We start from the raw sequence: 19,045 nt of genomic DNA, 5'->3' as shown, positions 1-19,045 counted from the left end.
CTTCCCCCATTTCTATGATGAGACTGCTCTTAATAAGCTTCCAACCCTCATTAACAAAATGAATTTCAAAGCCTTAATTCCAAAATTTCAGTGGAATCAATCTGGAATGTGCCTCACATCAACATTTTGAGTATAACCTTTTTTAACAAACTAGTCTCAAGTTTGCTATTCTTCTACTGGTTCAGTTTCATATTAATAGTGCATTATCTCAGACATCATAATGATATATACACCTCATCCAATTGCATTTATGTGCTTAACTTCTATTTTGCATTTTCTAATAAATTTGAGAGTTCATTTAGTTCTTGATAAAAATGGGCAAAAAGAAGGATGTTTGACTTTTACAGAGCCTAAAATAAAAAGATGTCTCATATGGCTTTTTCCATGTGATCTATTCTCACTTTATTGATTCCTTATGATGCACTGATGTTGGACATTCATGAATTTCTACAGCTGTTTGAAAATTGAAATTTACCGATTCTGTCATTCCAGATTTCTCGAGGCCTCGCATACTATTTCAGTGCCAACATTAGTGTCGAAGGATGTGCAACTCCAACAATGTGGGGCCAGTACTGCAACCAAACAGTTGAACCACTTTCATGTGTTCTGTACGAAAATAAAAATTTCACAAGAAATCTGTCTGATGGTCAACTGTATAGTGGATCAGTGGAAAATTTAGTTTCTTGCAGACATTCTCTTCTGAATTCTTGCCTGGGGGTTGAACCAAAAGTCTACTCCTTGGATGTGGTGGGTATGGTGGAACAATTGACCATTATGGCAACAAATGTTACATTGAATGAAAGACAGGCAAATAAAAATGGGAATAATAGTGAAGTCAAGTTGATGTGTTTTGTTCGACATGGTGCAATGCCTCTTGCTACTTTGCATGATTATTCAGGTGACATAAACAAATCTCCTTTGGTTATTAGTTCCCCAAAGGTTGGTCGCTGGTACATTACTATTTTACCTGTTAATCTGTCAAATGAAATTGGAGGAAGTCAAGATACTAGTGCAAAAGTTTGCTATTCCATGGAATGGCAAATGCTTGAATGTCCTGGGGGAAAGGCTGGATTGAACTGTACATGGGAAAAATACATGCTTCAGGTATGATTAATGACTACCATGTGTTATCCATGTCTTTTACTTTCTTAATTGTGTCTTGACTTGCCACAGTATTTATGTACTGATTCTGCATCAATATGACATCCACTTCTATATTTTTCTGTGTGTTGCTGACCAAAAACGGTTATGAGGCTTAGTGTGAAGAGATAATTGCTTTGCTTAACTTCCTTGTTAATGGTGAATTGGTGATAAAGAAGTATATATGAAGCTTAGTGTGAAAAGCTGATTATTTGTTGCTCGCTTTTTTTTGCGTTGATGGGAGAGTTTTCATGAGTGGTTCTTGGAGTTCCAATTAGGACCTCTTTACCATGGATGAGAGAGTCATTGTTTTTTTCAAATTTTAAACTTTAAATCATGAAATAGTCTGGAATGCAGAAATTAAAGAGTAAATAACATGTATGCTCATTCTGTAATATAATTGTTGATTTTGAATTCTGTTCTGTGTAAGTTCCTTGGTTTAAATCAAGTTGGTGAACAGCTTTATTCTCTTTCTTTGTGCTGGAAGAAGCTTATTTTCTGGAACAGCTTATTTTTTAACGTGAGAGTGGTTGTTTGCAGACATTTCTCAGGAAAGATCCAAATGTTCCATTTGAATCTTATTATTTGCCAATTGGTGGAAAGGTGTCCGTTGATTCTGCCAATTTCCCTCTTGAACCCCTTTTAAGCAATTCCTCATTTGTGGGAAAACTAGATGATGCTTGGACTTATTTTCTTCTGGACATTCCTCGTGGAGCTGCTGGAGGAAATTTTCACATCCGTTTAACATCAAATGCAAAAATAAAATATGAGATATACGCCAGATTAGGTGGATTACCGTCTGTTAATAGCTGGGACTATTTCTATGCAAATAAGACAAGCGGCAGTAGAGGTTCCATGTTTTTCAAGTTGTATAATTCAAGTGAAGTAGCAGTTGATTTTTACATCTTTTACGTTAGTGAAGGAACTTGGGGTTTTGGATTAAGGCATCTAAATTCCTCTGGTAGCTCTTCTAAAGATCAAACTACCATGTCTGTTTCACTTGAGAGATGCCCAAAAAAATGCTCTTCTCATGGGATGTGTCGATCTGCCATGGATTCAAGTGGTCTAACATTATACAGGTTTTTTATTTAGCCTCCTCATTTTTCTCCTTTCCTCAATGATCTTTCTTCTGTCATTTATTTATTTAATTGCTTGATATGCTAGTCCATGTAAAGTACAAATTTAGAAAGAAAAAAAAAGGGCTGTTCTTATCAGCCAAGACCTAGGGACATTGAAATTAGAATAATTTTGACGTGAAGTTGTAAAAATTTCAAACTACATTTCTTTCCTTCCCTTATTTTCCTCAATTTTGTATTTTCTTTCAGCTACTGCTTCTGTGACCGAGACCATGGGGGCTTCGACTGTAGTGTTGAAATTGTATCACGTCGAGGTAAGAAAGGCAGCTGTACAGGTTGTCCCTGCTAAATTTTCTGCTATTATATCCAAAATTGTTATCATAATTAAGTTAATTTTTCTTTCCTCTTGTATGAGGTGACCTGCAAATATTTGTATGTCAATGGCTCAAATGCTTAAACAAGATTAGCACTTTAGATAGGAAGTCCGAGATTGCAATCATAATTAAGCTAATTCTTCTTTACTCTTGTATAAGGTAACTTGCAGCCAATTGCTTGTCAATGACCCAAATGGTTAAACTAGATGATTAGTACTTTCAGGTAGGACATTGAGAATCAACTGGAAAATTGCAGAATTGTGCTAGCTGCAAAATGGCTAAACTTTTTCTTTTTTTCATATGGAATGATTTTCTAGGAAAATCTCAAGACTTGTAACTGTTTGTGGTTTACTGAATGTGGCTAATGTTATTTATTTATTTTTAAAAAAAAATCTTTAAGCTGATGGCTCAATTACAAACTTTGATGTTCTTAAAGTCTTGCGAATGTCATAAAGTGCAGTGAGAAAATAAATGGATGAGAAGGCATGAAGTTTGATCTAATATATGTGTCGAATGTGGCCTCTCTCGGGTGCATTTGTTTCATGGGCTAAGAATGACTTGGCTTGGCTAAGCACTTTTTAGCCCACCACATGGGCTAGAGCTGTTCAGTTCCTCCTGCCAGCCATCTCAGGCAAAGGCATCTTGCAGGCATAAAAGCCAAAAAGAAAATTCTACTCATGTTCTTATCCTGCCCCTTATGGATGACAGACTTTTGTCCTATAGCATCCAGTTCAGTCCAATCTTGCAAAACCTTACCCTGGGAAACAAACACACCCTTGAGGACTGGAGTCGGAATACTTGATGCACCTATATCTCCTTATCATCTGCTAAAGTGCATAAGGCAAGTAGCTTGTAGGATGCATATCATTTGGAGTTGTGCTTTGTGGTGGTGGTTCTTCTATTCTTGGTGTTTTTCAAAATATATATACATTTTCATCCTAGTTCCAGGAGTTGCTATTGTGCTGTATAATGGTTCTATGCATAATTTACTGGCTGAAAATTAATGTAGGGCACATGTGGCAGTCAATTTCTCTTATTGCATCAAATGCTGCAGCTATACTTCCTGCTTTCTGGGCTCTTCGGCAGAAGGTAATATTTATATCCCTTGGTATTGGTTGGAACACAATTAACTTTCAGGCAGTGAATGGAAGTCTATATACCATGTGCTACAAGGCGTTAGTGTGGTGTCTTTGAATTCCAATATCCAGTTCCAACTTTCTAGAGTTTTAGAAGCTTTAATTTTTAACGCACACTTGGTTATGCTTATTTCTTGACATGCTTTCTCTACTCATTAAGATAATAGTATGGATCCATATTAATTGTGTTAATAATTTTTCTCCTCTGCAAATTTCAAGTTATTCTTTACTAAATTTTTCCTCTCTCTCAGTCTCTCACACACTCACACACACAAAATAAGATCTCTATTCCTTTTTCCTAATCTTACCTTCTATTTTAATTCCCTTTTCTAATTTCAAATTTAAATGAAGTATTCTAAACTGAAAAGGAAATGTATTTTCTTGGTTTTTTCCACATGAAAAATAGGATAATTCTTTTATCCCTAACCCGGTATTAATATTTTTAGTTCATGGATATAATTTTTCACCATCAATGCACCAAATACTAGTACATGTATTTGAACTATTTTCTTGTTTTTATGCAAGTGGCAAAACAAGTTAACCATTCAAATCTATCTTTTGAAGATTCCCTTTCCTTCCGTTTTTCCAATGAGAAAAAAAGGAGAGATGGGCTCGAGTCATGTAAATTGATGGATTATGGAGTAGGGGTTTTTTTGCCCTCCTTTCTTGCCTCTGTACACTTTTCAAGGTTTTCTATGTTTCTAAAATTTTGACATGTTTTAAAATTCTCTGTCTTTAAGGCTTTTTGGACATCTTGATCCCATAACTTTCTTTACTACTCGACAATCTTCTTTGGATTCACTTAAAATCCCTTTTGCTATCTTTTTAATAGAGCTAGTTATTCTATTCCTCCGAGTGTTCGTATCTATCTTTCCCTTATTATCCAATCACCCTCTTTGATAATTTTTTTTTTTCAAATTTTAGTATATTTTCTCCCTTCAGATTCTACCACCTAGTCCTATCGCATTGATTTATGTTGCTCTCTCTCCTCCATTTTTTAATACATATATTTGATACTCAAACTTTTGTACTGTAGTCAAACTTTCACCGAGGATAACTTTACAATCCTTGCATGATAAACAATCCCCCTTCCTAGTTGTGAAAAATCCTTTTGGCTTTTATTGTGTCCGCTCTTGAAGGTTGTTAGTTCTCTTTTCTTAAATCAGATATTCATTGTAACAAGATCATATGACATGTCAAAAAGTAAAATTCTATCATTGGGCTCATTTTTATCTCCATATCTATGGCCTCCACGTATCCAAATGTAGAAAATAATTTGCATGGTGAATAACTAGAATATAAATTATTTATGTTAAATTTGGAATGAAGTTTGCAAACTTACAAGAAGTTTGAATATAAAAATTTGATCTTTTAATCCTTCGGGATATTAATCGCATAAAAATTTTAATCACACGACAACCTTACAAAGGATTATCAAGAGAAAGGAAGTTGTCTTTTGAACTTTTAAGGACATGCCTTTAAATTGAGAAATCACTTTTATGACAGAAGAGAGCCCGATTTGAAGAAGTTTTAAGTCCTTTAATAATTTAAACCTTACTTTTAATAGTTTGCCACATTAATAATTTTTCTTGTTTTTTCATATTTAGGTCTTTTTTCTGTTTAGTTTTCTGCTAACAGGCTTATATATATTTGTTCCTTTTTGAAAATATCTTTGTAATTTTCTTGATAGGATAAATATCTCTTGTAAAAAGTAGATTATGCTTTCACTTTTATTGGATTGGGAAAAATATCACATGATTGTTGTCAGTGTAGTTAAGATTGTTGATTGTTAGCTATTCATTTTTCTTCTCTCTTCATCTCTATTAAGTTCTAGAAGAATGTCAAGAATATGTTTTCTTTGTATCAGTTTGGGGACAGAGAAAGTCCTATGAGCTAGAAATCTTGATGTTTATGCATGAATTGCTTTTGATTTCCATGGATTGTAAAAAAAACCACCACAAAACATTTGTATGACTTCATGATTAATCCATTTTCCCATTTGCTTTTGAATCTTCAGAGGAACAAAGGAAATCATCCTCCACTCCACCACCCCTTAAAAAAAGAAAAAGCAGAAAACCAGACAGGCACATACCCATCCAGTCAGAGTTTCAAAATTAATTAAGAGAACTACCCTAATGCTTGTAATAATAGTACACACTGTCTCCCATTGTAAATTTTGATTATCACTAACGAGTGGGCAAGCAAGCATATCAATATATTTTTTTATAGTTTTACTGTAATTTTCTTAATTTTGTTAAGATTATTTTTATTAGTAAAAAATATATTTAGATTCTAGATTAATATTATTTAGGAAAGTAGTACTTGAGTTTAATTAGGATTCTAAAATTATATTATTTTTGTTCTCCCATCATTGTAAGCCTATAGAAGGCAGAAAATTATATTGCCACAGCCCTATTGTTAGGGGCTAAACAAGTTCTCTCTAGTAAGCGTGCATGCATTACACATTCCAAATAGCCTGCTGTGGTCATACTGCCATATCAGGACCCATCGAAGGCCTATGCACTAATTTTATTTGTTGGGTTTGAATTTGAATTGAAATTGTGTTGGTTGTTTTCTTGCACCAGCTCCCTATGATGTTAGCAATCACATAGCAACTTCTGTTGCTAAAGCTAGTCTTCCATGGCCCAATGTGCCCTTGCTTTGAATATTATATAAAAACTTTGATGAATGAGAGAAATAATGTAACTTCAATTTTATATTTATTACCTGGACAATTGGGGAGGGCAATGGTGTTTCAGAAACCTAGGGAGAGTTCAGTTATATCATCCGTAATCGTTGTTTAGTATTTTACTCTAATTATTGAGTTCAATGCTGGATTTGATGTATTTCATATCTGACATAGTTAAGTACTTGATTTGGTATTTCTATTCTGAGGAGGGCATTGGTTTTTTTTGCGCAGGCATTTGCAGAGTGGATATTATTTACTTCTAGTGGAATTTCAAGTGGATTGTATCATGCATGTGATGTAGGCACCTGGTGTGCATTAACTTTTCATGCCTTACAGGTATTAGTTGTTTCTCCATGCTTTTAATGTGGAACTATGGGTTTCCTGCCAAAAGAAGATAAACTTGAGCAAAACAGAGTGAAATTGAGCTTGGATGAATGCACCTCTAACATCTATGCACAAAGAATATTGTAGGCTTCAAAAGCTGTTCCCCATGTTTTTGATATGGAACCCCATGTATTTAACGGCAGCAGGAAGACACAATGCTCATTAAGGGAATGTTGTTGTTTTTATTGGCATGACAAAAGATAGTAGAAGTCGACTGGACGGTAGGATACGTGAACCTCCTGAGATGAAAAATGCCGTAACCATCAAAAGCCCCAAATTCTTTAAAAGATTATTTGAATTGAGTCCTTATTTCAGGATCATCAGAGGGAATATTTTATAAAAAAATAAAAATAAAAATTGAATTCTAAGTTGTGTAAATCGCAGTGCTTGTTGCATTTCATTGAATCAAAAGATGTAACCTCCTGTCTTCCCCTCCTTCATTCCCTCCCCTCTCTTTCTTCTTGTGTGTGTGTTATTTTTGTTAATGGTTTTTTTGGAAAATGGTTTCAGTTCTTGGATTTTTGGCTGTCTTTCATGGCTGTGGTGAGCACTTTTGTCTACCTAGCTGCTATTGATGAATTTTCTAAGAGGACAATGCACACTGGTGTATCAATTCTCACTGCTCTAATGGCTGTAACTGGGGCAACAAGGTACATTAAACTGGTTGGCATAATTTATGCATGCTTGAAGCACAAACTTTTTTTTAAGGAAATGTGATTGGCTGTCAGACCTTTTCTAAGGAAACATGATGGGCTTTTAAATCTGTTAAAACTCTGCAGGTCTGCCAATATTGTTCTTGTAATAGCTATTGGGGCTTTAGGTCTTCTTATTGGATGGATGATAGAGTTCACTACCGCATATAGGTCCTTTTCGTTTGCGATGGAATTTTGTTTAAATATGCATGACAGGTAAGTTTTTATTCTGCTACGTCACAAATATTTTCTGAACATGCAAAGAATATATAAAATTACTATTGGATATCTGGTCGTGTTGAATACATTTGCCAATACAATGACAAGAACTTTTTTGGAAAATTGCTCCTTGAATGATCACTTTTTGATTTCTTTCCCAGATGTGCTCGGTCATCTTGAAAATAAGTTATAGGCACTTGTGTCTAAATGGTGACATGTGAGCTGCACTCAGTAGATTTTATATGTCACTTAACCCTTCCTTTTTCTTCTTGTCATTTATTAAGTTAAAATTCTGCTAGGAGTGTTTAGTAAATTGGAAAACCTAGTCACAGCATAGGTCTCTATTTGTAATATACTTCATCTATATTTCAATGATTGTCTTACCCTTACTGATGCCTAACTTACGAATAACTGCTGCCTCAAGGTGGAGCATAGATATCATATACTCCTAGCTTGTTAAAGTTTACAAATGGATTTAACCCAAGCATCCCCAAAGCTTTAATGAACAATCAACTAGCCGGTATTCGGACTACACTTTACTGGTTGCAATGAGCTTCTGCACAAGTTTCTCCTAAACAAAATGACAATCAATTTCAATGTGTTCCATTCTCTCATGGAAGATTGGATTAGGGTCAATATGAATAGTAGCTTTATTGTCACATGTCCACTTCATAAGTTGGGAATGTGGAAAAAACCAAGTTCTTCCAACATATTCCTTAGCCATACCATTTCACGTAAAGTGTGGCCCATGACCGTAAACCCTGACTCGGCATATGATTGATCCATTGCAATTTGTTTTTTACTTGTCCAGATATCTGATTACCACTGATTCATGTTTTAAAAAGCTCAATTGTGGCTTGTCTTTAGGTAAGGCAAGCCAAGATTTCCTTGAGACTTAATCTAAAATACCAAATACTAAAGTGGTCAACACATTACACATTGAAGCTTACACATTTATACAAAAATCTCGCCTTTTGCACCCTGTTAGTTGAGGCTTATGCATTTTGGGTGTGTCAATCTCAAGATAGTCTCGTCTAGAAAATTTTAGGGCCAGTTTAGTTATCGGAAATATTTTTCATTTTCCATTCTTCAATTTTCCAAAGAATTATAAAAAGTTTAGCTTATTTTTTAGTTTTTCAAGATTCATACTAAAAAGGTAGAAAATAAAGAGTTTGTTTAAGTGCACAAAACAAATTATTATTATTTTTTATTTATAGATTTAAAAAAAAATAAAAAGTTTCACTTGTTTTCCAATTTTCGAAAAATTATATATGGTAATATTTGGGATCATGGATTTTGGGGTTTGAATTTGAATTTGTGTGGATATAGAAGAAACTCTATACGTAGTCAATTCACATTAAAGTCCAAGACCTGAATTTCATACTCTCATACACAAAGTAAGAGTTAGAAATTTAGAAAAATAATAAAAAGATGTTTTTGAAATTTTTTTATATAAATTTGGAAAATAAGGTGGCATTTTTTTTAATTATTGAAAAATTAGAAATGGAAAGAAACTATCTTCACAAGCAAACAGTGTCAAAGTTGTTTATTATTGTTCATTTATCTCATGCAAATGTTGTAAAAATGAAAATTTGGCTAACTTTTTTTGTAATTTTTGAAAAAATAAAGTTCAAAATAAAAATTGTTTTTCAAAACTAAATAGACCCTTAAATTTCGTTTATATGAAAGAAATTTTGTAATATGAGTTGATTTCTTAAACTCTCTTAAACCTCAACCTTTCTACAATATTGAAAGCTGCACCTTAGATGTTGAAAATAATATGAACTTTCTAAGGTTATAGTTTTCTCTTGGCATGATTTACTTAATGAATTCAAGTTAGTATTATTTTTGAATGGACAACAAATAGTTTACAAATTATATATGATTTTTTTTACATTTTATTTTTAGTTTTAAAATATATTAATTTACATGTATATTTTTATTTAAATAAATTCTCAAAAGCCTTGCACCTTAATGTCTTAAGGCTTACCCCCCTTGCCTTCTAATGGTTAAATTGTGTTGCCTTATGCCCTTGCCTTTTAAAACATTGCCACCAACAAACACACAATATCTAGTTGTAGATATTTAGGAGGGATGTCCGAAAAAATCTGCATGTGTGTCCTTGAACATGAGTGTGATCCTAATCTTATTATGAGGTATGGTAAGATACAAATAATAGCATCTCAATGACTTAGGAAGAATTGAGCTTAATTCACTTGGTGAAAAAGATATGTCTAGTCATGTGACGGAGGTAATTTAACTTCCCAATGAATCTCTAGTATCGTCTAGAATTAGGCAACAAATCACCCACACCTAGCATTAATTTTCGATTAAGATCCTTATGTGTTTTTGCATCCCAACAACACAACCTAGTCTCGTATAAAATATTTAGACCATACTTTATGGGAAGACGGCCCTATATAATATTTGTATATTACGATGCCTTAGAAGTATTTCAATAGTTCTTGTTGAAGATTTTGTAAATTGGAAGATCGAATGACAATGGTAGGTCACTCCGCTATTTATAATATTATCAATTACATAGCAATGACCACAATATCATTACTAACTCACGACTACTAATATAGGAATAACACATGCTAAATGACAAAAATATCTAGTAGCACTCCTCCTCAAGCTGGAGCATAGATATCATATGCTCCTAGCTTGTTGCAAATGAATTTAACACAAGCACCCCCAAGGCTTTCGTGAATAAATCCGCAAGTTGGAATTTAGACTTCACCATGAGTGGTTGTAATGAGTTTTTGAGCAAGTTTCTTTTGAGCAAAGTGACAATCAACTTCAGTGTGTTTTTTGTGCTCATGGAAGTGGGTTGGAGGCAATACGAATAGCAGCGGTAGTATCACATATCAACTACATGGATCAAGAATATGGAGAACCAAATTCTTCCAATATGTTCTTTAACCAAAAAAGTTCAAATGTATTGGAAGCAATAGCGTGACACTCTGACTCAACACCTGACCTAGTTATCAAAGCTTGTTTCTTACTTTTCTGGGATACCAAGTTTCCACTAGAAAAAATACAATATCCTATTATGGATCATCTATTTCAAAATGAACCTAGCCTAATCTGGATCTATATATTTCTAAATGGAAGTGCGGCCTCTCCTGATATATGAGACATCTCCCAAGTGCACATTGAGGTATGTGAAGGTTGAAATTGCTGCATTCTAGTGACTTCTTGGAGAATCAAGAAACTAGCTCATAGTAGTTGTTGCGAAAGATACACCAGTAACTATGAGATAGTTCAACTATTCAACAAGTCTACAATACTGTCCAGGGTTGGCGAGCAAATCACCTATATCTGGCACTAATATCAAGTCTATTGATTGGTTTGGATTTTAATACTCCAATCTTATCCAAAAGGTGAAGAATATATTTCCTTTGTGACAAAACGACTCATATCTGATATGTGAATACTTCAATAAGCAAGAAGTATTTAAGTGGTCTACGTCTTTGGTTTATATAAAATGCTTTAGGTGTTGGATACTTTGATCATCAGATACCTAGATCATCATCACCAATAATCACAATATAGTTTACATATACAAGTAGAATCTTGTTGGACACGATTGAAGTTTGAGCTCAATTAGGGTTGCGGACAAACCAAGCCACTCACGAGCAGCTTGAAAGTTCGGCTTGATAAGAGTTCGTTTAGACTCGTTCATCATATAAACGAGTGATTCCCAAGCCCAATTTTGCAGCCGTTTAATAAATGAGTCAACCTTGAACATAAATGGGCTTGACTCGCTTTGGCTTGTGAACAACTTGATTATAGGTTTGATTTGGGCTCATTTAATAAACTTGAATTATAATCATTATAGGCTTGGTTAGTAAGGTCAAATTTGGCTTGATAAGCTGTAGTGGGCTTAAAAGTAGGGACTATTTGTGCGTAATATTATTTAGTTCAAAAGGGACTATTTGTGCATAATATTATTTAGTTCAAACTCCATAACTTGAATATAGTGATAAGGCTAATGCTCAAGCCAGTAGTTTAGTTTAGTGGGGCAAAAAAACTCTTAAGGTAATATTAGTAGGAGCCCCTTTTCACCTTCTTCCCTAACTAAACCTCTTGTCTTACAAAATGAGAGGTTCTAAAAGAATCAAGCCATTAGTGAAGATCTCAATGGCTCAGATCAGTAAGGGCTTGTGAGCTGGTTCATTTACATAATAAACAAGCTTGAGCAAAGTATATTAGAGCTCAATTTGAGCTCACTTTGAGCTTGAGCTCGGTTAAAAATTTGATGAACAAGCTTGAGCAAGGCAAAGCTTGGCTCAGCTTGGCTAAACTTGTTTGCAACCCTAAAATCAAGTATTACATCATCAAATTGTCCAAACCACGCTCTAGAGACTGTTTTAGACCATACAATGCAATGATTTCTTGAGTCAAAACACTAAGCTTGAACTTGCCTGATCAGTAAATCCAGGCGATTGCTCCATATAGACTTCCTCTTGAAGGTCACTATGGAAGGCATTCTTCCCATCTAGTTGATGCTGGTGCTAGTGACTAGGGGTGATAAAATGGGTTGTGACCCAACAAGTGACCTGTTACCTGCCTGTTTAAAATGAGTTTGGGCCTAAGAAAAATTGACCTATTAAAAAACAGGTCAACCTTAACCCAACCCAATTAATAAATGGGTTAGCTGGATTTGGGTCGAGTACCCATCGGGTCACCTATTTAGCTTTTCATAAATTTTTTTAAAATTATCTTTATTCGTATAAATTATGATATTTGATGCATGTATGATGTACTATGTATTTTTTAAACAAATAGAGATAAGATACAAGTTGTATAATTGTATTTTTTTAAATATTTAGAAAGAAAAAATGATAAATAGGCTGTAAGTACTATTTTTTAAATTTCAAATCACTTTTTTAAAAAATATATATATTTAAAGTGAAAGATAAATTAAAGGGCAAAAGACACTTACCTCCCCCGAGGTTTGGAAAAAAGACAGAGACCTCCCCTAAGGTTTCACAAATGCCATAGACCTCCCTTGAGGTTTCAAAAATGCCATATACCTTGAGGTTTGCGAAAAAGACACAAACCTCCTCTAAAAAAACTTATGTTTTTTACAAAATGCAAAGAGAGGCTTGTGTCTTTTTGGAAAACTTCAGGGGAGGTCCTTGAAATTCTTGAAACCTTAGGGGAGGTCCTTGGAATTTTTGAAACCTCAAGGGAGGTTATTGTCTTTTTGCCAAACGTCAGAATTCAGGAGTCAATTAAAAATAAATAAGTGTTATTAACTTACAAATGTTAATATATTAATGAGAAAAGAATAAATGAGTGTTGTTTTTTTAAAGAGAAGATTTAACTTATATTTGGTGAAATTTTAAAGAAAAAGGTTTAAATTATTTATATTTCTTAACAGGTACCCATTTATAACCCATTTATTAATTGGGCAAGTTTGGGTTTGTGATTTACTCACCCATTTGTAAACGGGTCAACCCAAACGCAACTAGTTGACCCGTTTTGCCACCCCTACTAGTGACAGGTGCCCAATGAGATGAAAAAACAAATTGAGACAAATTTTATGACTAGGAAAAATGTGTTTGAGTAATCCAAACTATACACTTGAGTATATCCCTTAGCAACAAGGTGGGCCCTTCAAATGAGCTACATCAAGATTGTTGGTATGCACCCTAACCCAGCAACAACCAACCGTAGATCAAGAGGAAGTGGTACTGATCACCAAGTATCATTATTTTGTACTGCACGCATCTCTTCAATCATTGTAGTCCTCCATCCAAAATAGGCTAAGTGTAACGATCTTGGGCCCAACTTAGGTGAGGTATTGTGTGCTTTGGCCTACTAGCCTCATGAGTTTGTCCTATAAACGGCGCCTCACATAGTTGGATCCCAAACCATCCTTATAAGTTCAAGATCTCCCTTGCACACATCTAATGTGGGATCATGACATTTTCTCCACCCATATGATAGTACCCCTAAGGTGGCTCTGATACCAAATGTAATGGTCTTGGGTCCAACTCCAGTGAGGTATTGTCCGCTTTGATCCATTGGCTTCACTAGTTTGTCCTATAAAAGGCACTTCACATGGTTGGAACCCAAATCATCCTTATAAGCCCAAGATCTCCCTAGTACACATCCTATGTGGGACTATGACATGCTCTCCTATCCAATCTCTGACACCCTCGTCAAAGTGGCTTGCGCCTCTATGTAGGATCCACCCACATGATAGTACAACCAGGATGAATCTAATACCAAATGTAATAGTTTTGGGCCTACCTCCGGTGAGGTACTGTCCGCTTTGGCCCACTAGTCTCATGGGCTTGTCCTATAAAAGGTGTCTCACATCGTTGGAGCCCAAACCATCCTTATAAGTCTAAAATATCCCTAGTGCACATCCGATGTGGGACTATGATACTAAGGCTTCAAAAACAAATTTAGGAAAGGAAACATAAGATAGAGTACTAACAAAATAATAATATGTGGGTGGCAAGAAATTACAGCAAACGAAATCATAGATGGAATGTTGTTTACATGTGCGTTTACCTTTCTGGACAGCAATGGGAAGGCCAACATCTTGGGAAATGGGATCATTGAACATGCAAACCAATGGTATAGTAGTAAGCTAGAGGGAACCCTCCTCCTTTGTGCCACCATCATGCATACACTTGCAACTTAGGATGTTCGAGGCTACAAGTACCTAAACTAGATGAGGATGTAGGCAGATGATTGGGCAAAGGAAGGGACTCATCAAGGTCAGAAGCGCTCAAGGAGTCAAAATAGAATATTGTAAACTCAAAGAAGTTAATGTGGGTAGAGACAAATAAACAACAATATAGGACTCTTATGGTGATATCTGTTTTGAGCTCATGAGTAGCCTAGAAAAATACGTTTTATAGCACAAGGATCCAACTTATCTACCATAGGGGTTAACTGATGAATAAAGGATATGCACCTAAATTTACAAGGAGGTAAAGAGAATAAAGTAGCATTCAGCAAGAGAACGTGATAGGGAATTTTACACCAAGAACAAAGGATGTCATTCTATTGATAAGAGAATGGCAGAAAGTACGACATCACTCCAAAACACTTTAGGAACATTCATATAATAAATAAGGTGTGAATGACTTCGAGCCACCATCGTGCATACATTTGCAAATTAGGATGGTTGAGGCTACAAGGACTCTCCTCCTTTGAGCCACTGCCGTGTGTACACTTGCAAATTAGGATGGTCAAGGCTACAAGAAGGACTCAAACTAGATGAAGATGTAGGCAAGATGATTGGGTAGAGGAAGGGACACATTAAGGGTTAGAAGCACTTGATGACTCAAACTAGTATGGTGTAGACTCAAAGAAGTTAATATTGGTAGAGACAAATAAATAACAATGTAGGACTATAAAATTGATATACCTTTTGAGTTCATGAGTAGCCTAGAGAAAAACACATTTTATAGCACGAGGATCCAACTTATCCACCTTAGGGCTTAACTAATGAACAAAGGATATGCACCCAAATTTACGTGGAGGTAAAGAGAATAAAGGAGCACTCAACAAGAGAACATGGTAGGGAATTTTACACCAATAACAAAGGATGCCATTCTATTGATAAGAGAATGGTAGTAGGTACGACATCACTCCAAAACACTTTAGGAACGTTCTTGTAATAAAGTAGGTTATGAATGACTTAGTATTTGCATATTTTTCCTCTCTACAACTCCATTTTATTGTGGATTGTGGGTACAATAGACTCATCAAAGATACTAAACTTAGTCATATAGGTAGTGAATTGGGTATTAACATATTCCTTAGCATCATCACTACAAAGCATCTAAGTAGGCAAACCAAAATGACCTTTATTTCTGAAAAAAAGGCACAAAAGATATGAAACAACTTAGAATGATCCTTTATTGAATAAAGCCAATATTTCCTTGAATAATCATCAACAAAAGTTACAAAGTATCAAAAATCCAACTTTGAAACAACTCAATTAGGATCCCAAACATGAGAAAATGGACTAATATGAAAGGATATATTTCCCATTTATTGACTTAGGAAGCCAATGGAACATGATGATACTTTCCCAACTAGCAAGGCACACACTCAAGGCTAGACGTAGAACTTAGAGTAGGAACTAGTTTTTTTTTATTTTTTATTTTTTATATTTTATTGATGGAGGACAAAAGTGTGTAATAGCATCAATGCAAACGAGAGGAGGAGATAGCAACAAAGTAGTAAAGTTCACTAGCTTCACATTCTCTACCAATCATCTTCCTCGTCTTCATATCCTGAATGACAACAAAACCATAAAAGAATGTTACTAAACAATTCATGGTTATTATGATTTTGCTAATTGGCATCAGATTGAAGGGAACTTAACATTATACAAAACAAAAGAAATAGAAATAGAGGAAGTGGGATTTATCGTCCTTATTTTCTTAATAGTGATAGACCCATTAGCAAGGGTAACACGAGTCCGGCTTTCAAAATATTGCAAGATGGAAAATAAATTAGTTATACCATCATATAATCAGTAACAATTGAATTTATAATCCAAGAATTAGTGTGAGAAATATTGAACAATAGCAAGTTGTGGGGTTACCTTTCTAAGCAAGAGGTGCAATGGGAAAAGAAGCTTGTTGGGATGCTTGATATTGGAACTTGGAATACTCTTACACAGACAGATACAATATGCTCCTTCCTGCTCAAGCCCAAAAGTGTGGAATTTGTGGTGGCTGCATTGGCAATGCACGGTGGTTAAGATCCCAACACTGCTCCGTTGTGTCCCCTCCGCCCCCCGCCCCCCCCCCCCCCCTTCAAAAAAAAAAAAAAAAAAACTGAGCTTCTGTGATTGTTGGATGAAAGACCAAAATCACTAATGAAAGTAGTCTACAGGGAGGTAGACATTGAAACGCCAAAAGCACTAGTTCAGGAATGCGTATTGGAGGGACAATGAAGGGCGTGAGAATAAAGGATGGCAACCCTAGGTTTCTCACCTACTAGACCCAAAGAATTGTCATCTACTTCCTCTGCTATTGCATCTCACGGACATTGGCGGTTATGGATTGCAAGATGTTAAGATCCTCATGGATGCACTTCATCTTCACAAAGTACTTTGTAACACTCCTACCTCCTTGTTGTACCCCAAAATACTCCAAGGATAGATCGTACATACATCTAATGTTATTGGAATATAAGAGCTTGGCATAGTCCTAAATCTCCTTGCATACTTGATGCACATTCGTCAATTTGGATTCCATTGAGTTCCACAATAGAATACATCAACGCAGAATCCATGCTTCCTTTTTTTTGTCGTCACTATGCCTAGATCGAAAAAAGGTGTTTAGATTTACCTAAGCTCATCAAAATATCTTGACAGCCTTAGACCATTGCACATAATTCTTTTTCATCCAACTTCTCAGTTTTTATCTGCAGCAATGATGAAGAAAACATGCTTTTGGGATTCATGGACTCCATCCCAACACTCAAAATTTAACAAACAAACCCAAGGAAACCAACACACAGCCTTAATGGTACCAAACAACCATTAACAAAGTTCTATGAGTGAACAACCAAAAAAGGTTGGATCTTTGATGTAAGTACATGACCAAAAACTTGATAATATGATGTATTGAAGTATTTAAGACATTTGGAAGAAATCAAAGCAAAATGAATGCTTAAAACACTCACACGCTGGCACATGGAGTTGGGCACGTGGTGGCATGCAAGGGCTCCTCTAGTTATAAAATTTTACAGGTGTGGCTAGTTATAGGGCTGGTTTTGGAAAACATGAAGGCATTGGCAGCAGCACCCAAGAATTTTACGACCACTACAGTGTTTTTTAGCAACTCTTGGACACTCTAGCATCTAGTGGTCCAGATGATCCTCCTACAGTGGTGAGTTTGCGTAGGATTATGAGGTTTAATGTTTTGTTTGGCGGTGGCTATGCACTTAGGGTTTAGGTTGGATCTTGCTCTAATACCATGTTGAAGTATTTGGTAAATTGGAAAACCTAATCACAACAATAAGTTTCTCCATCTATTTATAATACATATCATGTACATAACAATGGCCACAATACCCTTACTAATTGAGACCTTATATAGCAATAACACATGCTAAATGATCAAAATAATTAGTAATGGTTCCAACTTTCAAATCTTAGTCTGAAATTTTCTATATACTTTGTAATAACAATGTCAAACTTTGTTTTTGATGCGCTTAATGTCCTAATTTTTTCACACACAGCTGGTCTCAAGCCCAGGTAAAGGAGGAGGGTTGTGTTAGGTAGCTAATAGTCAACGTAAAATTTGTCGGGTCACTATTATATGAATCCTTACGGAATATTTGTTGAGGCGCCCCCTATGGGCGACGTGTTGCACTTGTACCACCCAGGTGTAGCGAAAAGTGGGCAAGGGTGGGCTAGGTTGTTGCCCCGAAGCATCGCGCCGTGTCAGCACCCAGGTACGGTGTCAAATATGCAAGGGTTCTTGCATCATTTTGGACATGGGTAGGTAAAGAAGTTAGTTCAGAAAACTAGGATTCAATTAGGCAACTTGGAATATAGACACACTTACAGGTAAAAGCATGAAAATTATGGACATTGAAAGAAAAATTAATATAAATTGTCTTCAAGAAACTAAGTGGGTGGGGAAGAAAGGTAGAGAAATCGATAAATCAGGATTTAATCTTTGGTACATTGGAAAAGAAAAACATAAGAATGAAATAGGAATTATTGTAGACAAAAACTTAAAAGATAGCGTTGTTGATGTAAATAGAGTAGGGGATAGAATTATAAAAATCAATATGGTATTAGGCTAAGAGATAATAAATAACATTAGTGCTTATGCTCCTTAAGTAAGCTTAGCAGAATATATTAAAAGACAATTTTGAGAAGATATGGATAGTATTATACAAGGCATACTAGGGAATGAGAAAATATTCATAGGAAGAGATCTGAATGGACACGTTGGAAGAGATAATAAAGGTTATGAGAGGATACATAGAGGACATGGACATGGAGACAAAAATGAGCCTGGGGAGATGACCTTAGAATTCGCTATGTCATATGATTTTATTACAATAAATACTTGCTTTAGGAAGAGAGAAGAATACTTAATAACCTTTAAAAATGGACCAAAATAGAAGTCAAGTAGATTTTTTTTTGACTAGGAGGGTAGATTATTTATCATACAAGGATTGTAAAGTTATTCTAGGTGAAAGTCTAACCACACAACATAGAGTCTTAGTGTTAGATATATGTATTAACAAATGGAAGAAAAATGATAAAATAAATCATTGTAAGAAAACTAGGTGGTTGAACCTAAAGGGAGAAAATATAATAAAATTT

The 19,045-nt window shown here is 35.2% G+C and overlaps 1 protein-coding gene across 4 annotated transcripts in view; it reads left to right on the top strand.

Annotated features, from left to right (window-relative positions):
* Positions 1-19,045, top strand: part of LOC131166878 (uncharacterized) — a 54,713-nt gene that overhangs the window by 21,356 nt on the left and 14,312 nt on the right. For all 4 annotated transcript variants that reach the window (XM_058125492.1, XM_058125493.1, XM_058125495.1 and 1 more), the window contains 7 exons: positions 493-1,104; positions 1,681-2,219; positions 2,466-2,530; positions 3,600-3,679; positions 6,647-6,751; positions 7,310-7,449; positions 7,579-7,707. In XM_058125492.1, coding sequence (XP_057981475.1) covers positions 493-1,104; positions 1,681-2,219; positions 2,466-2,530; positions 3,600-3,679; positions 6,647-6,751; positions 7,310-7,449; positions 7,579-7,707 — 1,670 coding nt within the window. The remainder of the gene's footprint in view (positions 1-492; positions 1,105-1,680; positions 2,220-2,465; positions 2,531-3,599; positions 3,680-6,646; positions 6,752-7,309; positions 7,450-7,578; positions 7,708-19,045) is intronic.

This window comes from Malania oleifera, chromosome 10 (assembly GCF_029873635.1).
Source record: "Malania oleifera isolate guangnan ecotype guangnan chromosome 10, ASM2987363v1, whole genome shotgun sequence".
NCBI classification, from domain to species: domain Eukaryota; kingdom Viridiplantae; phylum Streptophyta; class Magnoliopsida; order Santalales; family Ximeniaceae; genus Malania; species Malania oleifera.
This window is presented reverse-complemented; position numbering and strand designations above follow the sequence as displayed.